The sequence below is a fragment of the Myotis brandtii genome, unplaced genomic scaffold (genome assembly GCF_000412655.1).
Source record: "Myotis brandtii unplaced genomic scaffold, ASM41265v1 scaffold143, whole genome shotgun sequence".
Taxonomy (NCBI): domain Eukaryota; kingdom Metazoa; phylum Chordata; class Mammalia; order Chiroptera; family Vespertilionidae; genus Myotis; species Myotis brandtii.
Genome location: NW_005355115.1, coordinates 4,251,719 through 4,272,543, shown reverse-complemented (window position 1 = coordinate 4,272,543; position 20,825 = coordinate 4,251,719). Strand labels below are relative to the sequence as shown.

Sequence of the window (20,825 nt, the reverse complement as noted above, 5' to 3'; positions counted from 1 at the left end):
TCTAACAGATGACTCCATAACCAGTGGCTTGAAACAGTAGACATTGTTGCACTTAAGATTCTCTGGATAGGGTTCAACTGGGACGCTCATCAGCCCCAGTGCCGCTGGCTGGGCTCGTTGGCATTTGCAATCAGCTGATGGGTCAGCTGGCGGCGGGCTCACCTGTCTGGCAGGTGGTATTGCGCAGGGCATCTCCGTTCTCTTCCCCTCGGCTGCTCCGGCAGGCTAGCTCGGGCTTCCTCGCAGGAAGGCTGGGCTCAGAAGGCGCACAGTGTCACTCCCACTGTTGGACAAGGCAGGCCACCCAGACTCCAGGAAGTAGGGGAACAGGCAGAGGGGGAAGTGGCAACATTACGGTTCAAAGAGACCAAAGGGATGGGAGGGCTGTTTACACCCATCTCTGCACAGTCTCTCACACCACGTCAGGGCGGGAAGTCCTTGCAGGGTGTCGAGTTGGAGAGTGACATTTTCAAAAGGTCACACTGGCTGTTCTGAGAAGGCTAGAATGTTAGGGACAAGAGTCAAAGCGGGGAGACCAGTTAGATGACTGTAATTGTCTAGGGGACGGTTTAAGGGGCCGGAACAGAGGTGGTGGAGGTGAGGTCAAACTCAGCATTTTGGAGCTGAGGTAGAATGGGCTGTGTAGAATAAGCGTGAGGGGGTGGGAGTGGAGAGAAGTCAAGGCTAGGTTTTTGACTTCTGCAGTTGCTGGAGAGTGGCTATATTTACTGAGGTGGGAAACGGGGGTGAGCAGGTTTTGGGGGAAATCAGGTTTCTTTGCACATCTCAAGTTTGGCTTTGCAAGTCTGAAGTTCATGGGGGGCGGTCAGGCAGTCAGGGTACACGTGTGAGAGTCATCCGCTCGTAGGGTGTTGAAGGCCGTGGACTGGATGAGATCATTCAGGGAGTGAGTATGGCGCCAACAGAACAGAGAGCTGAGGCGTTCCAGTGTCACAAAGAGCAAGGACTTTGGAGTCATACAGACAGGAGTTTTCAGTCCTGTCTCTGTCGTGTTTTAGCAAATCGCCTTGAACCCCTGTCTTCTTAGCTATAAATGGGTAAAGAAATCCGTACCTTGGGCGTTCATTGTGATCGTTAACCAGGACAGCGTTCAAAAAGTGCTGGCATGTAGGCTACCGCTAAGGATCAGTGCTACAGTTAACAGACGGGGGCACTGAACTCAGGGCCTGATGTGGTGGTAGAATTTCTTGGGGTTGGATCCTTTGGTTTTGCGGACGTGATATCATCAGCCTTCGCTGTTTCCTCCCTGTCCCTGTAGCTGTGCCCACGTGGCTGAAGAAGCCCGAGGACAGCCAGCTGGAGGAGGGCAAGCCGGGCTACTTGCATTGCCTGACTCAGGCCACACCGAAGCCCACAGTCATCTGGTACAGAAACCAGATGCTCATCTCGGAGGTGAGAGTGAGGCTGGCTCAGGGGGTGGGGTGGACCCCCTCCGCCGCTCCCTGGTGGTCCCCTCCACAGTGCTCTTTCCCGAGGCTCTCCTCGGGGCTGCGTGGTGGGGGTCCAGGCCAAGACTTGTGTTGCAGGACTCTCGGTTCGAGGTCTCCAAGAACGGGACCCTGCGCATCAACAGCGTGGAGGTGTACGATGGGACCTGGTACCGCTGCGTGAGCAGCACCCCAGCGGGCAGCATTGAGGCCCAAGCCCGTGTGCAAGTGCTGGGTGAGCTGGCGTGCGCGGGGAGAGCGCCCGGCCTGGTGGGCGGGAGAGGAACGGGAAGGAGCAGCAGGTCTAGGACCTTCAGGCCTAGCTGCCTCAGTGCCTCCTTTCCACCCACCTGCCCTCCCTCTGCTGAAACAGAAAAGCTCAAGTTCACACCACCGCCCCGGCCACAGCAGTGCATGGAGTTTGACAAGGAGGCCACGGTGCCCTGCTCAGCCACAGGCAGAGAGAAGCCCACGATTAAGTGGGTACGAGCAGGTCAGTACTGTGTGAGCCTGGGGGGGCGGGGGGGCGGGGGGGAGTGAGCAGGCAGGACCGTCTAGTGGTCAGATGTGTTGATGTCTGAGGGCCAGCTGAGTGCCCAACATCATGTCAGGAACGGTGGGGACAGACAAGCAATGTAGGGCAGATTGTAGTCCCGTTAGGAAGAGAAAAGCCAGATGCAAAAGAGGCCAGATTATACTGTTAGCACCTGAGACGCGTCAGGACAGTGATTGATTGGGCCAGGCAGCACTGTCATGCCCTTCCTTGTCCCTTTTCAAAATAGTCATCCTTTTTGACATAAAAAGCAACCTGGGCTCCTTTAGAAAATATCAGGAGGAAAAAAATACACAATCTCACCATCCATTATCTGTGGGTGTGTGCCCTTTTTCTATGCATATCTTTGTTTTTACAAAGCTCTTTTATTCACTTATTAAACTTGTCATACTTACTATATAAAAATAGAAGATGCAAATAACTATGCAACCTTGTATTCCTTTTTAACTAACAGTATGAAGCATCGCCCCATCGTTTTATACATGAACATTGGCTTTGATGAGTGCGATAATATTCCAATAGTTGGATTCACTGTAATTTACTTAAATATTCTCTAAATGTTGGAGATTTGGGTTGCTAATCATCCTTCCTTCATCCCTCCCCCCCTCCTCCCTCTCTGTCTTTCTCTTTCTCTTTTTATTGCTGCAATAAACATCTTTGAGCCAAAGTTTTTTCTGGATTTGGGTTTATTTCCTTTGGGAAAGATTCCCAGAAATGGAATAATTATGTATAAAAGGGTATGCACATTTTTACAACCCTTGGTGCATGTAGCCAAATTGTTTTTTAAAGGGCTGGACCAGTTCTCACATTCCCGTGAACAGTGAGAGTTAGAGAGGAGGGTGTCGGTTTTGAGGAGGAAGTGGGTCTCTGTTCAGGTGGTCTGGGGCCTTTCCTGTCGTGTGGCTCACAGTGGATCTGAAGCCTGGGGTGGCGGCAGAGAGCAGGGGTGGGCTCCAGGAGGGAGGAGTGGCACGCGGTGAGGTGACAACAAGGCAAATTCGATGCCCAATCAGAAGTGCAGTTTGGCAGAAGTGGAATGTTAAACAGGCAACAGATGGAGGTGAGGATGAAAAATTGAAGAAGGAATAAATAATGGGGGATTCTCGATGCCTAGCTCGAGTTTGGGCTTTGTAGGTCCTCGGGAGTGATGACATGTTTTTGAGTAGACGCGAGTGACTGAGGGCATTGCCACCATGTAACTCTGGTCAGTCCCATAACCTCCCTTTGTTGCCCCTGCAGATGGGAGCAGCCTCCCAGAGTGGGTGACAGACAACGCCGGGACGCTGCACTTCTCCAGGGTGACCCGCGATGACGCCGGCAACTACACTTGTATCGCCTCCAACGGGCTGCAGGGCCAGATCCGTGCCCACGTGCAGCTTACTGTGGCAGGTGCGACAGTGGCAGGGCCTTGGGGCTGGGGCTGGCAGGCCCCGTGTGGCAGCAGCCTGCATCCTGCCAGCCCCAGTGCTCACGGCTCCCTGCCCCTCGCGGGGCTCTTCCCATCCAGTTTTCATCACCTTCAAGGTAGAGCCGGAGCGCACAACCGTGTACCAGGGCCACACGGCTCTGCTGCGGTGCGAGGCCCAGGGGGACCCCAAGCCGCTCATCCAGTGGAAGGGCAAAGACCGCATCCTGGACCCGACGAAGCTGGGACCTCGGTAGGGCCGTCCCCCTCCCACACTCACCCCTCCTCTCCACCGCCCGGTCTCCCGGCGGCCGGCGAGGCGGGCAGTGCTGTGGCTTCTCTCCTGGCAGGATGCACATCTTCCAGAACGGCTCCCTGGTGATCCATGACGTGGCCCCCGAGGACTCGGGCCGCTACACCTGCATTGCGGGCAACAGCTGCAACATCAAGCACACGGAGGCCCCCCTCTTGGTCGTGGGTACGGGCTGGGGGGAGAAGCCACGGGGCCAGACGTCTTTCTCATCTGTATACGACTTTCTCATCTTTACTAATCGGACCCTTGTACACGGAAGGCACTTCAACCACTTTTGTGATGGGGGGGAGTCTGCTGGGCCATGTCACAGTCTGTGTCCTTGCTTAGAGCTGGGTGTCCTTTTCTTAATAGCCCACAGCTGGTGTGTGTGTGTGTGTGTGTGTGTGTGTGTGTGTGGTGGGGGTGTGCTTGTCCTGTAGAGCTTTTTCTCAGGGTCTCCTGCAGTAGCCACATGTCTCCCGGGGTGGGCGGGGAGGGGATCAGGTCAGGATGCATCAAGGCAAGGCTCCTTTGTCTGTCCTGGAGGCCCAGAGAGGATGATGCGTCAGGTAGAAGGCCCTGACTAGGCTCAGGGACGTGGGGTTTGGGTCTGGCCTCTCCTGCTGCTAATAACCATCTGTATGCCCTTAGAGCAGCGGTTCTCCACCTGTGGGCCGCGACCCCTTTGGCGGTCGAACGACCCTTTCACAGGGGTCGCCTAAGACCATCCTGCATATCAGATATTTACATGACGATTCATAACAGTAGCAACATTACAGTTATGAAGTAGCAACGAAAATAATTTTATGGTTGGGTCATAACATGAGGAACTGTATTTAAAGGGCCAGAAGGTTGAGAACCACTGCCTTAGAGGCAGGTGTCGTTTCCTCTTCACGGCTTGTTTCTGCATCTGTAGAATGGGAGTGGCTTAAATGAGAAGGTCTCAAACTTTTTTGGTTTAGCAGCAGAATTATTTTTCTAGACAAAGTAGGAAGTGGGGCTTGAACTGGAACACAGCGAAGTGACAGGCCCCTTGGTTGGAGCCCGTGGGTATGTGTGGGAGTTGGGGGCTTCTGCATCGTGGGTCTCTGTCAGTTTCTCCACGAGACCCTAGGCCCGTGGTCGGCAAACTTCGGCTCGAGAGCCGCACGTGACTCTTTGGCCCCTTGAGTGTGGCTCTTCCACAAAATACCACGTGTGGGCGCGCACATACAGTGCGATTGAAACTTCGTGGCCCATGCGCAGAAGTCGGTATTTTGTGGAAGCGCCACACTCAAGGGGCCAAAGAGCCGCATGTGGCTCTCGAGCCGCAGTTTGCCGACCACGGCCCTAGGCCGTTGAAAGCCCCTAGACCAGGAGAGCCCTTCTACACGTACGTTTCCCCAGGAACCTGCTCTGTGCTGGGCGTTGCCTGGGGTTCTAAACCAGAAGTTCTCAGATGCTGCTCCTCAGGGCCTGGCCCAGTGTCCTGGCACTGAAGAAACGTGTTAACACACGGTGTGGGCTTGTGGTGCCCGACAGGCCTGGTTGTCATTCGTGCCCCTGGCCTGGTGTTCAGATGCAGAGCCAGCCGGGGGATCACTCCTTGGGGCCTCGGCAGGGCCGGAAGACAGCCCTGGTTAAAGCCGGTGGCGGTGGCGACCCTCCCGGTCTCTCTGGAGTGTCTGGGAGGTTGTCATACGTGTGGGGCATGGAGGGGCTGGTAGAGAAGCAGGCTGGGTTTGCTTCAGCACCCTGCACAGACCTCTCTGTGTGTCTCTCAAGACAAGCCCCCGCAGGAGGAGTCCGAGGGCCCGGGCAGCCCTCCCCCCTACAAGATGATCCAGACCATCGGGCTGTCGGTGGGCGCCGCCGTGGCCTACATCATTGCCGTCCTGGGCCTCATGTTCTACTGCAAGAAGCGCTGCAAGGCAAAGCGGCTTCAGAAGCAGCCAGAGGGCGAGGAGCCAGAGATGGAGTGCCTCAATGGTGAGGGGTCCCCTGGAGGCGGGAGGCGGTGCCGTGTGCAGGTGCTGAGCGCCCTCTGGTGGCCATGGTGGGCGGAGCTGCAGCATTGGAGGATGTCTGTCTGGGGCTTGCCCTTGTCCCTGCAGCCAGAACAGAGCTTCCCACCCCAGCTGGAAGCCTGGAGTTGGTCCATTCCCAGGGCCTGGGCTTCTGAGGAACCTGGCTTAAGACTTCCTCATTGGAGCCTCTGTGCCAGCGTCCTATGTTTCCTGTGGCACTAAGCCAGATATAACTGCTATATATACTCACGTTGCTGGTCCACATCTTGTCTGTCTCTCCTGCCCCCCCCCATCCCGTTATTAGTCTTTGAGTGCCCCAAAGGCAATCTGTTTCCTCCAACTGGGACCTCCCTAGGGGCATTTTTGCGTCTCCCTATAAGCTGAGGTGTTCAGGCGCAGGGCCTGGGTCTCCCTTGTGATTTCCCCTTTGGGCCTGTTTTGGGCTTTGCCTATAGATGGCCCCGCGGAAGCCAAAACCCGTATGTCTGTATGGTGTGCAGGGACCATGATTCGGATGAGACTTGCGCAGCTTGGTCCATGTCAGAGGCTGTCATCCTTTCCTCATCCCCTTCATTCATCAGTTGAGATTGGACCCATTTGGTAGAAGTAGAGGGTTGCGGGGGGGGGGACTGAGGCCCCCATAGTGACCTGAGTGACCGGTCTCATCTTGGCACTTCCCTGTGCTCCTTGGGGGGGGGGCGGAAACAGGCCCCATAGTGACCTGAGTGACCGGTCTCATCTTGGCATTCCCTGTGCTCCTTCCCAGGCGGGCCCTTGCAGAACGGGCAGCCCTCAGCGGAGATCCAAGAGGAAGTGGCTTTGACCAGCTTGGGCTCTGGCCCCGCAGCCACCAACAAACGCCACAGTACGAGCGACAAGATGCACTTTCCGAGGGCCAGCCTGCAGCCCATCACCACACTGGGTAGGCTGCCTTAGCCACAGCTCCCCTGCCTGGCTACAGGTCACCGGTTCTGTCCGAGGCTAAGTCATGGCTGTGGCTCTGAAGTCTCTGACACCCAGAACCTAGAGATGGGGGGGCAGGGGGGCCACAGGAGCACAGGGGAGATCTCGTCCAGTGTGTCCCCATTGCTGTTCACACCCCACCTCACAACTTGTGTCATTCCTGTGTGTTACTGACTTGATGTTTTCTTTAGATTGATTCCTTTAAAAAAAAAAAGTAACTAAAGTTAGCTCTGTTCTAGGGAAATATGTGAGAAATTAGGGATCTGTGCCAGTTAAATTTTTGAGTGTACATTAAACATACAACTATTAAGACATGTTTATCATGAGCCACCTGCCATTCTCATACAAGCCACCCTTTGGAAAACCCTGAATATTAATCCCACCCCTTTATTTTACTACCGGGGACTTGAAGCCCAGGTGGGAGAGGAAAGGTTTGCTCAGGGTCACACGCTGAACTTGGCCACTGCCCAGTGCGGGTGGGTGGGAACAGCAGAGACTCCTGACCGCATGCCGGAGAGGCCTGGCCCCTTCCCAGGTGCAGGCAGCTGGCGGACTCAGATCTGTCCCCACAGGGAAAAGCGAGTTTGGAGAGGTGTTCCTGGCGAAGGCACAGGGCTTGGAGGAGGGGGTGGCAGAGACCCTGGTGCTGGTGAAGAGCCTGCAGAGCCGGGACGAGCAGCAGCAGCTGGACTTCCGGAGGGAGTTCGAGATGTTTGGGAAGCTGAGCCACGCCAACGTCGTGCGGCTCCTGGGGCTGTGTCGGGAGGCCGAGCCCCACTACATGGTGCTGGAGTATGTGGACCTGGTATGCTGCTGGAGGGGACCTACCTCGGGTCTCGGGCACGGCATTGTCCTCACGGGGGTTGGGGGGTGCACCATGGGAACCTCCCCTCTTGTGGTCTCAGCTGAGACCTCGGGTTTGCCTGCTGTTACACCATTGAGATGCTTGCCTCCTGCCCCTCCCCTCTGCCCCCAGCTCTGACACCTGCCTTCCCCTGACCAGCACCTCCTCTGCCAGCCCTGTGTTGGGTACCAAGTTTCTTCCGGCTTCACTGCACCCCGCATGGGTACCTTCCAGGCCTTCTTCTCTGACTCCGGTTTTCCTAGGGCTTGTCACCCCTTGAGAATAAACTTAACAGAACCCGGCTTTCCCTCCTTCCCGCCATTCCCGTGTGAGGCACCAGTGTTAGCCCAGTCACCAGCCTTTTCTTTCCACCCTGGTTGCATGCCCAGATCTGCCCCTTGCTCTTCATTCGCTGACTGACCTAGACCTAACTCCTCCCGTCCTCAAAAGGCTGCTTATCAGCTCCCCTCCCTCCCCCAGCTCTGGGGCAGGAAGGGGAGGAGTAACCCGTCCTGTTCCCATCAGAAGTGTTTGCTTGTGTACGTTTCTGCTGCTGGGGTCACCCCCTGTTTATGTCCAAGATGATCAACCCCTGGAGGGCGGGGGTCAGTGGGCTGCTGTTTTCTTCTTGGCACCTTGAAGGCAGGGGCTTCGACACCGCCTGTCTGAGGCTCCTCTGAGGGTAGATAGGACAGTCCTCTCCTTCGGACTGACAGCTTCTGGGAGGCGCCTGCTATGTATTCTTTCATTCCCACTGGACTTCCCTCACAGGAGGGGGGTCCAGTCGGGTGGGCGTTCAGGTCAGGACTGCTCGCCATCTGCCGGGCAGGCACCTGTGAGCACCTGCTTGCTTTGATGCCAGGGATATAATGGCTGGCTTCTGACATGACAGACTTTTGCTTTTCCCTCAGGGAGACCTCAAACAGTTTCTGAGGATTTCCAAGAGCAAGGATGAAAAATTGAAGTCACAGCCCCTCAGCACTAAGCAGAAGGTGAGGACTGGGAGGGAGAAGAGAGCGGTCCCCGGGGCTGGGCCAGGAGCAAGAGCAGTCCTCATATAACAGGTTCTGCTAACAGTGCTCCCTGTGGGCCAGGCCCTATGGTAAGGACTGTGCATGTGTTTCTCAGTGATTATAATCATCATCTTAATGTGTTGCCATCCACATTTTGTGGGTGAAGAAACTGTGGTTTAAGAGGTTAAGTGACTTGTCCAAATCACATAACCTGAAAGTGGCTTGGTATTGCCCTGTTGTTTTCATATAGAAGAGTTGCTGTTTGCCTTTGCCACTGGAGCAAGACATTAGCTCCCTCAGGGGGCATTTAACTGGAGGAGCAGCTGGGAGCACTGGGCTGGAGCAGCAGGGAGCACTGGGCTGGAGCAGCAGGGAGCATTGAGGTGGAAGAACAGGGAGTAGTGAGGTGGAGGAGCAGTGGGGAGCACTAAGGTGAGGAGCAGCAGGGACCAGTGAGGTGAGGAGCAGCAAAGAGCCCTGAGGTGGAGGAGCAGCGGGGGGAAGTGAGGTGAGGAGCAGCGGGGAGCAGTGAGGTGGAGGAGCAGCGGGGGGAAGTGAGGTGAGGAGCAGCGGGGAGCAGTGAGATGGAGGAGCAGTGGGGAGCCCTGAGATGAGGAACAGTGAGCTGCCTGAGTTTTAGGGGCCTGCTGGCCTGGGTGTGTCCCTGAGTATGTTTCTTTAGGCTCCGAGTGTGGAAACTTCTGTGAGTGGGCTGCCCATGTTTCACCTACTGTGGTTTTTACACTTTAACTCTCACTTTAGCTGTAGCTGTGCAGCCTTTCCTTCCTGTCCTCCTCCTGCCTTCAGGGCAGAGGGCTGTTGTGGGCTCAGAGCCCTGGCTGGAGCCCGTGGTGGAGCAGGCCTGGGCTGAAGCAGTGAAGAAGGGAAGCTCGCCTGCTCCCCTGCCCACAGCAGATGATGGCTTCTGCAGCCCGGCTCTCCCTGTCCACAGCCTGCTCCCTCTCCTCTGAGCTGATCCACCTCCCTCATGTGCCTGACACTCTGTTTCTAAGCTGACAGCAAAGTCACCTCATAAACCAATCAAAGCTCAGGGCAGGTGGGCAGACACTGACCGCCGGGCCCCTCCAGGTGACCACCCCTGCCTGGTAGGCTGACTCAGGTCACAGACTCGGGCAGGGCAGAAAGGTGTGCTGGCTGATTAGTCAGGTGCGTGGGGCCCTTGGCTGCCCCTGATCTCTCTGGGGAAGTGGTCCTGTGCCCTTCAGGCTGGCCTCCCATTACAGGTGAGTTTACTAGGCCCAGATAGGGTAGGCGACCTGGCCCCAGGTCAGCTAGAGCGGGCCTTTTGACACCTCGCGCCTGCCTCCTTGACTGCTATCACTATCCCACTGCTTTCCTGAAATCCTTCTGGGGACCCCCCACCACCACCCATACCACGTGTGGCACCCTGGTTCCAGCTCTGGTTGGCCAGGGAGCAGCCTGCCTACCACTCCAGCTCCCCTTAAAAACATAACTCTGAGAAGCCATAGGACAGGGCACGCTGCTCCAGCTGGTGGGACGTCGGGACCCCAGAGCTCACAAATCAGGACATGCATGGAGCCTGAGGGCCCTTGGGGATGTAAAATGGAAACTGCCGGGCATCGCTGGGGCACTTAGGATCAAGCGGGGGAGCTTAGGTAAAAGAGGATGCATGTGCCACACAGACTTCAGATACCACACAGAAAGCAAGGGAGAGGCGTTGACTGAGATGGTGGAGACTCCACTTCCCTCAGGTGGACAGACAGTTGTGGTTAACAAAGAAGGCTTCCTGGTGAGGAAGCCATTTGAGTTCAGTTCTCAAGGACAGGAAGTAGTTGAATGGCGGGAAGGGGATGGATTCAGGAGAGAGGGGACTCCAGGTAGGTCTCTGTGGCTGGGACGTGGGGACAGGGACACAGGCTGGCAGGACGTTGGTTACCTCTGTCACGTGGCCTGAGGGACGGTATTTTACCGAAAGTCATCACCGCCTTCGCTGAAGATCTCTCCCACGCTTTTTTGAAAGAGCATCTTAAATTTGATGGCGGAGCTTCAATGAGTTGGGTTCCACACTCTCTAAGGACAGTACTCAGCATCTGGTGGGGGTGAGATTGCTTAAAAAAAAAAAAAAAAGATTTCTGGACCATACCTCACTCAGACTGAGGGAATCAGAAAATCTGAGGGTAGGGTCTGAGGAACTGCAATTTTCCAGCAACCTTTTCAGCCGATTCGTAAGCCCATCGAAGTTTGAGGAGTTCTTGCCAGTGGTTCTGAGACCTATGTGGGTCTCAATCAGTAGTTTTAAAAATACTGCTTTGGAGGGATTCCATGAAAATGATAATTCTTAGAAAATATGTATTAAAACCTGTAGATACTTCCTTGTGCTAGTAATTTAGTGAGCTACTCTGTTAACTTCATATGCCTAGGAGTCCTGGGGAATGGAAGGAGAAAGAGTTAAGTTTTTTTAAAAATGATTTTTATTAATTTCAGAGAGGAAGGGAGAGGAATAGAGAGATAGAAACATCAACGATGAGAGAGTCATTGATCGGCTGCCTCCTGCACGCCTCCCACTTGGGATCGAGACTGCAACCGGGGCATGTGCCCTGACCGGAAATCGAACCGTGACCAGGTTCATAGGTCGACGCTCAACCACTGAGCAACACTGGCTGGGCAAGAGTTATGTTTTCAAGGGGAGCTGGAGTGGTAGGCAGGCTGCTCCCTGGCCAGCCAGAGCTGGAACCAGGGTGCCATGCGTGGTATGGGTGGTGGTGGTGGGGGGGGGTCCCCAGAAGGATTTCAGGATAGCAGTGGGATAGTGATAGCAGTCAAGGAGGCAGGAGGCCAATGGGGGGGTGGGGGAAGGGGGGCATATGTAATACTTCCAACAATAAAGATTAAATGAAAAAAGGTCAAAGACCCTGGCCCTGGGTGGTGGCGTAATTGTAGATAATGCTTGTTAAGTAGCTGATAAGATGATGGGGATTTTAAAGTTGAAGAACTGTAACCTGTGGTTTCTCTATGGATCACCTTCAAGCCAATGACAGGACGAGAAGTAGGGTCACTTAGCACTGATGGACAGAGCCTTATGCAGTCAGCTGCCAGGACCTGTACACAGAAAGCCTGTTGTGAGGCGAGCACAGTGGAGTCACAGTGGGTTAGCTGGGACCTGTTGAACGTTGGAAAGGAAGGGGTGGGTCTGGTCTTTATAACAGCATTTGAACATTAACCTGTGGCCCTCTGGTGGCGGCTTGCCCAGCAGTAAGGAAACACTTCATTGGCTTGGGTCTAACAGAATTCCCTTTTGCCGTCCTCGCGTAGCCAGCGTTTCCCGAAGCACTGCCTCTCTGGGAAGATAGCAAGTTAGTCATCATGCTAAGTCCACTCTCTTGTTTCCCTTGACGAGCAGCAGATTGAGAGCAGACTGAGGGGAAGGGCAGGTGTGATGAGGGCACATCACAAAAGCCTTTGTCTGCCCCTTACAGATAGCCAGGCAAGGCTGAGCAATGCCCTGGGGTTTTGAAGCCTGAAGTAGAGTCCGTTCACTTACGATGCCCACTTCAGTGGTCATCTGGCCCTTCTACCACCAGTGGCACTTGGGGTGTTCTGAGGATGGCAGTCTGGGGACTGTTTGGGGCGTGTGGCCTCTGCTTTTCCTTGGAGACGCAGTGCAGGTTCTGTACCCAGGGAGAGCTCAGTGATCCTGTGGATCTCTTCTCAACCCTCCTCACTGGCACACACGTTTGGTTGGAAGCTATCCAGAGATTTTGTGTCATTACTTTTTTTTTTCTTTCATCCTCACCCGAGGATATTTTTTCCATTGCTTTTCGGAGAGAGAGGGAGGGAGGAGGGAGAAAACATTAACGTGAGAGAGAGACACACATTGACTGTTGACTGGTTGCCTCCGCACATGCCCAGACTTGGGGCAGGGAGCAAACTTGTGACCCTCTGGGGCACGGGCCGGCACTCTAACAGCTGAGAGACACCGGCCAGGGCTGTGTCTTCACTTTGGATAAAGAAAATGCACCAAGAAGATGAGACTTTGCCCAGCGCTTGATGGTGCTTGTTCAGCGAGCGCCTCTGCGTATGCGGTGTCTGTCAGTATGTTGGCTGTGTCGAGGGGTCTGCTTGGTGGTGGTTTGGATCGGTGCTCACAGAACTCCCTGCAGTGGTGGAAACGTCCCGTATCTGCTGCTGTGCAGTGCGGTGGTCACTCGCCCCAGGTGGCTCCTGAGCACAGAGAATGTGGCTAAGGCCACAGAGAAGCGGAGTTTTTAATGTTTATTAGGTTTTAGTTATAGTCACGCGGGGCTCGGGACGACTGTTTCGGACAGCACAGATTTAGACCATTGTTTCTTTTTTTTTTTTTTAAATATATTTTATTGATTTTTTACAGAGAGGAAGGGAGAGGGATAGAGAGCCAGAAACATCGATGAGAGAGAAACATTGATCAGCTGCCTCCTGCATACCACCTACCGGGGAGGTGCCCGCAACCAAGGTACATGCCCTTGACCGGAATCGAACCTGGGACCCTTCAGTCCACAGGCCGACGCTCTATCCACTGAGCCAAACCGGTTAGGGCTAGACCATTGTTTCTTAAACTGTTTTGACTGAAACCCACAGTAGCAAAAAAGAGTACATTTTGCATCACAACCCAACGACATTGGCATGGTTATATATTTTAAAAATGTTATGAACGATACCCTTACGAAGTAATGTACTCTGATATTTTCTGTTCCGATTTTTAAAAATATGTTTTTATTGGTTTTGAGAGAGAGAGAGAGGAAGGGAGGGGAAGAGAGAGCGAGAGAAACATTGCCCAGATGTGAGAAACATCGATCGGTTGCCTCCTGTGCCCCAACGGGGACTGAACCCGCAACCTGGGCATTTGCCCTGATCAGGAATCAAACCGGCAACCTTTCGGTGCACGGGACGACGCTCAACCAGCTGAGCCACATGCCAGGGCGATGTTCAGTTTTTTAATGCTGGTTAAGATGAACTAAGTTGGTTTCAGGACATACTAATAGGTTGTACCCACAGTTAGCAAACCACCACTGGAGGCAGTTGGCCCTCAGGATGTCACTGGCCAGTGCACACCGGCCAGGCTGTGTCTTTGGAGTGACCCCTCTGCCAGCGTCTGGCTCAGCTCCTCTGGAAGCCAAGCTGGGGAAATGCTGAAGGGCCAGGCTGAAGCCAGCACTCCACCTCTGGGCTCACTGCTGAGCAGATGACCCCTCCTGTGCCCCCAACACCCCTGATGTGACCAGGAGAGGCAGCTGTGGTACTGAGGAGAGAGCCAGGCTTCGGTATCAGGCTGGGGGAAAGCCTCAGATGGGATCCTGGGCAGGGCTGAGGATGAACCCCGCCTCACAGTCAAATAAGAGGGGCAGCCACCTCGCTCAGGGGCCAGCGCACAGTAGGTACAAGTGTTCCTGTCTCCTCTCAGATTGGGTGGTCTTCTCGCACTAGGTAAATTGGCAACAGCCCCTCTGTCACTCCCATTCATTTCATTCCTCTTTGAATTTCAGGAACATAGAATTACATGAACCGTAATCTTTGGATAATTTATGACATACTCATTACTGGTCCACACATGGGCTGCTTTTATTGAGTTAGTTATTTTTTAACGTGCATGAGCGTGTGTGTGTGTGTGTGTGTGTGTGTGTGTGTGTGTGTGTTTGGTAAATTTTTATTTTGCTATTTCAAACTTAAAAGAGTGTTAAGGCCCTCGCTGGTTTGGCTCAGTGGATAGAGCGTCTGCAGACTAAAGGGTCCCAGGTTCAATTCCAGTCAAGGGCACAAGCGTGGGTTACGGGCTTGATCCCCAGTAGAGGATGTGCAGGAGGCAGCTGATCAGTGATTCTCATCATTGATGTTTCTCTCTCTCTCCCCCTCTTTCTGAAATCGATTAAAATATTTTTTTAAAAAAAGAGTTTTAAGCCCTAACCGGTTTGGCTCAGTGGATAGAGTGTTGGCCTGTGGACTGAAGGGTCCCAGGTTCGATTCCGGTCAAGGGCATGTACCTTGGTTGCAGGCACATCCCCAGTAGAAGGTGTGCAGGAGGCAGCTGATCAATGTTTCTCTCTCATCGATGTTTCTAACTCTCTATCCCTCTCCCTTCCTCTCTGTAAAAAATCAATAAAATATATTTTTAAAAAAGAGTTTTAAGAAAAGTTCAAGGAACTCCTACAAACCCTTTATCCAGACTCATTTGTTCGTATTTGCTTTCTCATTCTCTTAATATGTATGTGTATTGTTATGTATTATTTTAACCATTAGAGATAAGGTGGAGACAGACTTTTGACTTTTTGCCATCAGACGTGTATAAAATGGTATCTCATTGGGATGTGGCTTATATTTCCTTGATCACCAATGATAGTGGCTTTTGGCCCCATTCTTACCTTCATCCCTCCATGACTGCATTTCTGTGATGGGTGACTCCCCCCTTGTGGATCCTGAGAATGAGTCTGTATGGCAGAACCACACGGCTGGCTGTACCTTGTTAAGTAATATGCCACAGGCCACAGGGATCTCTGTGCATTTCTGTTTGCCTTGTTTTTGTATGCAGAGAAACACTACAGGGGCCATGTGTCCCTCAGTGGTGCTCCCAAGGTTTGGATAAGGTGACAGAGGCCTAGGCGCCATGGGTCTTTACAGACGCTGACCTGGCGCTCTGTTCAGTGTGGAGCACCTTCTCCCAGTGGTGGCAGCCTTCTGCGGGGATAGTTTTTGTCTCCCTTCTAGACTGTCCTCTCACTAGGAGCCCTGTCTTGCCATTTCTGTTCTATTCCACCAGCACCCAGCTGTGTATGGTGTACAGTAGATGCTCAATTAATATGTGTTCAGTCTATTGGTATATACTTTTAAAATGTTAATATAACAATATAGTTCTATTTAGAATGTTCTATAAGGTATTTATCTATACTAATAAAAGGGTAATACATTAATTAGACCAGGAGACCTTCTGGACGTCCTTCTGGACAAAGCCATGGTGGCGGGGCTGAGGCAGAGGCAGTTAAGAGCAATCAGGCCGGCAGGGGGGAGGGCAGTTAAGGGTGATCAGGCCAGAAGGGAGAGCAGTTGGGGGCAATCAGGCCGGCAGGCAGAGTGGTTAGGGGCGATTAGGCAGGCAGGTGTGAGAGGGATCCCAGATTGGAGAGGGTGCAGGCTGGGCTGAGGGACAGTTCTCCTCTTGCCCCTCCCCCCGCTCCCGTGCACAAATTTCATGCACCGGGCCACTAGTATAAAAGGCTAAGCGACCATCTGACCAGCTGGTAGGTATGATGCACACTGACCCCCAGGGGGCAGACGCTCAACACAGGAGCTGCCGAGCTGCGGTGACTTGGCAGCAGAGGTTCTCGGGTTACGTACCCGGAACTGGAGAGGAGGGAGCTCGATTTCGGGGTGCAACACCTGAGAACCACTGTCTTGCAATCCGGGACCCCTCAGAGGATGTTGGAGAGCCAGTTTCAGCCCGATCCCCACAGGCCAGGCCAAGGGACCCCACCTGTGGAGGGACCCTGCTCACTCCGCAGACCACCTTCAAGCTGTGGTGCCACCCCAGGTGTGGTCAGCCAGAGGTTGGCTCCAGGGCGTGTCTGGCCCGTCTCGCCCAGTCCTGCCCCACCAGCCACCTTCTAATTAATTTCGTTTCAATGTGCATGAATCTGTGCACCAGGGCACTAGTTCTATATAATACAGTCACATGGCTCAACAATTTTAAAAGGGAATTAGTGAAATATATTTTTAACTCCTACCCTTTGGAAAGAGTTTTTTCTTATTTTGTAGAGTTTCTCATAGTCCTTGACTCATACCTAGATATCTTAAAGAAATTCATGCATGTGTGCACCCATAAGAACGGTCATAGGAGCACTGTTCTTAATAGCACAAAGCTGGGGAAAAAATCCAAATATCCATTGGCATTAAAATGATTAAATATAGTATATTCAAGGATGAAAACGCAGTAAAATAGTCCCTGTACCCCATCCCAAAGGATGAATCTCACAATGCTGAGTGAACAAATCAGGCAAAAAAACATACACACTTTGTATGCTTCCAGCCTTATCTGGTTCCAAAACGGGAAAACTGAATGATATTGCTTAGGAACGTGTGTGTAATGGTAAGACCTAAGGGCTCCTTCCTCATCATGCTCTCTCCCTCCCCTCCAGAGGTAACCACTGTCCTGCCTTTATGGTCCTAATTTCTTGGCTGTTCTTTCTGGTTTTATCTTTACACACAACGTTCTTAAACAATATAATTCAGTCTCCCCGTTTTGGAACCAGATAAGGCTGGAAGCATACAAAGTGTATATGCTCTGGGGTGCTAGCATTGTTGGTTTGTGTTTTTCACTTAGTGATTGTTACCTGGGTCTGAGCTTTATAATTATTCGTGGAAGTGCACATATATTTGATGAGCTTTTCTAGATATAGTTTACCACTTAAAAGATACAAATCAAAAAGTTTTTCTACCTTCTCTCTAGTCCCCAGCTCCCCGCCTTGGAGGCATATGTGTTTTGCGTATGTTTTGTGTGTGTGTGTGTGTGTGTGTGTGTGTAATATATATATATATATATGTATGTATATATATATATACATATATATATATACATATACATATATATATGTATATATATTACACACACACATACATATACATACATACACACACACACGCACACACACACCCCTTTTGTTTTTGTTTTTTATATACAACTAGTAGAAATTACGTAATTTTGAAGTAAAAAGGAAAAGAAACAACCCGTTAGGATGTGAGCTATGATCACTGCCGGTTATTTTTCTCACGTGGCTACTATGTGCTCTCCCCACCCACGTGCCACTCGCCTGTCCAGCACCTGCTGTGTGTCCAGGTGGTCCCAGAGCTTAATTTCATTTGGTTCTGTTCTTCCAGCAGCCCAGTGAGGCAGGCTCTGTTATCCCCGCTTAACAGAGAAGGAAGCTAAGCTGTTGTGGCTTTGCCTTGGGCTTCCTGAGCACACCGATGGCATGGAGACCCACCAAGGGTTGTGTGGGGGGTGGTCACTTGGATCCCCGAGACATGGGTGCTTTGATGAGTGAGTCCCTTTCTTGCTCCAGGTGGCCCTGTGCACCCAGGTGGCCCTGGGCATGGAGCACCTGTCCAACAACCGCTTTGTGCACAAGGACCTGGCCGCTCGGAACTGCCTGGTCAGCGCCCAGAGACAGGTGAAGGTGTCGGCCCTGGGGCTCAGCAAGGACGTGTACAACAGGTAGGACGTGGGTGGGTGGGGTGAGGGGTAGAGGGAAGGTGTGGGAGGTGTGGGGAAGGGCTGCTTAGTCTAAAGCGGAGAGCCCAGGAAGGGACAGGGGCTTCCTATCCTCTCTCCAAGGGTGCAGCAGGCGTCCTAGCCATTGGGACACAGGTCCCTGTCGCTCATAGATTTTTCTCTAGTGATAAAATATTACAAACCTTTAAAAAATAACTAGTAGGTTTTATAACAGTTTGTATATAACTTAACTATTTGTATGGTTCCCTCTGTACCTTCCTGAATTCACTAATTATTATTTTGAATCCTAAGACTTGAAGCTCAGCGCCAGGGCCAGAGATGCTCTGGGACGCCCATCCACACTGCAGAGCGCTTGGGGGCGCCTGGGAACTCCCCCTCCAGTCACCCCAGCGCTCAGTCATACATCAGTCATGCTTTAGTCATGATTGATGTATTACTAAAGCTTTTTAAATGTTCTTTCCACTTTTAACATGTTCTCCTTTTTCACGGTTTTAAAACCAGTGCCAAAAGTATGTATGATTATTAGCTTTTTATTTTTATATTAAAATGTAGGCAAAATTTGGTTCTTAAAGGAATTTTTAACCATCAACCCCATGTGGATGCCCCCAGATTTCATTCCGTGTACCCCTATGTTACCAGTTTCTCTTGAGTTCCTTGAGGTAGGAAAGTTGGGTTCTAGCGCTCGTATGAGACTCAGACCTGGGATGAGGGATCTGTGGTCCCTCACCACAACCCACCCGCCTCTGTGAGCCACGGAGGCCCCGCCCCCACCCCCACGTGTGGTTTTCTTCTGCAGTGAGTACTACCACTTCCGCCAGGCTTGGGTGCCTCTGCGCTGGATGTCCCCCGAGGCCATCCTGGAGGGTGACTTCTCCACCAAGTCTGATGTCTGGGCCTTTGGTGTACTGATGTGGGAAGTGTTCACCCATGGAGAGATGCCCCATGGCGGGCAGGCCGACGACGAGGTGCTAGCAGGTAGGCAGCTGTGTTTCCAAGGGACCATTCCACAGGTTTTTCCAGGTGGAGAGTTTGCTCAGGATCCTGGGGGAAGCTCAGCCTGCCTCCCCTCAGGGCTGGTCATAGCAGGAACACAGATAGGGCCACTCCTGGTGTTGAAATACCTTCATGTTGGTTGGTAACAGCCCTCGCCCACCGTGACCACTCCAGCCACTGACACCTGCCCCCATGCATTGGTTGCCTCCTGCGCTGTGTGGACCCTGACCCACCAGCCCGGCAGAGCTGGGGCCAGGGGAGTTACCCCTTTGGTTGCGAGATACTTCCCCTGTACTCCTTAAATCAGTGCCCACCAGCCACTGGCCAGTGGCCCCCACCGCAGGTCGCCCTCCAGTGGCTGCTTGTGGGTACTGCCGGCTCCACAGAGTGTTGGACAGGAGGTTAAAAGTTTGCCTAACTCTCATTTCCCTGCAGACTTGCAAGCTGGGAAGACCAGACTCCCACAGCCTGAGGGCTGCCCTTCCAAGCTCTACCGGCTGATGCAGCGCTGCTGGGCCCTCAGCCCCAAGGACAGGCCCTCCTTCAGCGAGATTGCCAACACCCTGGGAGACAGCCCCGCAGACAGCAAGCCATGAGGAGGGAGCCCAGGCAGGCTGTGCCTCAGGCTGGCGTGGGCACGGGAGGACCTCCTGACAGGTGCCTGCAGCATGATGGGCAAGATCCCTGTCCTCCTCGGCCCTCCGGGCCCCACCCTGGCCCCACAGGCACTGCTGAGGTTTGGGCTGGGCCTGCGATTCCCTCCTCTCTCTTACCCTCAGCCCTTGCGGGGGTTGACTCGGGCCCAGACTGGTGACTAGGACCTTGGGCTGGGCAGCTTTTTCTGCCACCCCTCCCCCCATCAGGGGCAGTGTGGGTGCCTCAGGTAACACCAATTTCTGGCCTGGGTCTCCGCCCCTTGGCCAGGTGCAGCTCCGCCACTCACCTGCTAACTTTGCCCAGGGCAGGCGAGGCTGCAGATGAGCGGGTTGGAGGGCCGTTCCTTAATATACTCAAATCCCTGGGTAGTGCTGGCCCACGGGGCAGAATATTTTATCACCTCGGGGTCTGCGCCAGAACCGGGGAGGACACAGCCAGTGCGTCCTCCCCACATGGACTTGTGCACGCTGACCCTGACCTCTGTCTCCTCCCCACCCTTCTCTCCTTTCCTCATCCTAAGTGCCTGGCAGATGAAGGAGTTTCAGGAGCTTTTGACATTATATAACCGCCCTTTTTGTATGCACCACGGGCGGCTTTTGTATGTACCGTACTCGCAGCGTAGGGTGGGTGGGCATGGGAGGGAGGGGTGCGCCTTGGAGGAGATGGGGACGGGGACCACCCCTGCCTCACACTTTTATTGTTGTTGTGTGTTTGTTGTTGTTTTTTTACACTCACTGTTCTCAATAAAGAAGCCTTTTTTACAGCCTGTTTCTGATGCTCGTTCTCTGCTGTTGCCCATGAATCGTGTCCCATCTTCCCTTGCTTGTCAGAAGGGGCCATGTGCCTTCATGGAGTCTAGTGAGGCTCGGACGGGAATAACTGGCAGACACTGGTCCTTCTTTCTGATCTTTGTGGAGCAGTTAAGAATGTGGGCTTAGGCCCTGACCGGTTTGGCTCAGTGGATAGAGTGTCGGCCTGCGGACTGAAGGGTCCCGGATTCGATTCCGGTCAAGGGTATGTACCTTGGTTGCGGGCACATCCCCAGTGGGGGGTGTGCAGAAGGCAGCTGGTCGATGTTTCTCTCTCATCGATGTTTCTAACTCTCTATCCCTCTCCCTTCCTCTCTGTAAAAAATCAATAAAATATATTTAAAAAAAAAAGAATGTGGACTTAGGAGGCAAGACCACCTCTTGTCCATGGGATCCTCCGACTGCCAACCGCCTGTTCTCTGCCGGCTGGCCTAGCACTCATGCTTAGGTGGGGAGGGTGGAACAGGGAGGGCGGACAGTTAGAGTGGGTTTGGAGGAGGAGTTAATGACAGATCCAAGTCTCTGAGTGCCTTTAAGACTTTAGGAGGGAGATGGAGTGGATAGTATTGAGCAAAGATGATGCTCGATGCCCGAAGCTCCAGAGCCC

General features: G+C 53.1%; 1 protein-coding gene across 1 annotated transcript in view; it reads left to right on the top strand.

Moving 5' to 3' along the window:
- The window catches only part of PTK7 (protein tyrosine kinase 7 (inactive)), a 31,224-nt gene extending 11,047 nt beyond the window's left edge, over nt 1-20,177 (top strand). The window contains exons 9-21 of the mRNA XM_014535410.1: nt 1,280-1,413; nt 1,548-1,683; nt 1,822-1,941; nt 3,241-3,390; nt 3,509-3,659; nt 3,757-3,884; nt 5,463-5,666; nt 6,471-6,626; nt 7,240-7,472; nt 8,423-8,503; nt 17,590-17,741; nt 18,556-18,734; nt 19,188-20,177. Of these exons, the coding sequence (XP_014390896.1) occupies nt 1,280-1,413; nt 1,548-1,683; nt 1,822-1,941; nt 3,241-3,390; nt 3,509-3,659; nt 3,757-3,884; nt 5,463-5,666; nt 6,471-6,626; nt 7,240-7,472; nt 8,423-8,503; nt 17,590-17,741; nt 18,556-18,734; nt 19,188-19,348 (1,985 nt within the window). The 3' untranslated portion in view covers nt 19,349-20,177. The remainder of the gene's footprint in view (nt 1-1,279; nt 1,414-1,547; nt 1,684-1,821; nt 1,942-3,240; nt 3,391-3,508; nt 3,660-3,756; nt 3,885-5,462; nt 5,667-6,470; nt 6,627-7,239; nt 7,473-8,422; nt 8,504-17,589; nt 17,742-18,555; nt 18,735-19,187) is intronic.
- The last annotated feature ends 648 nt before the right edge of the window (nt 20,178-20,825 follow it).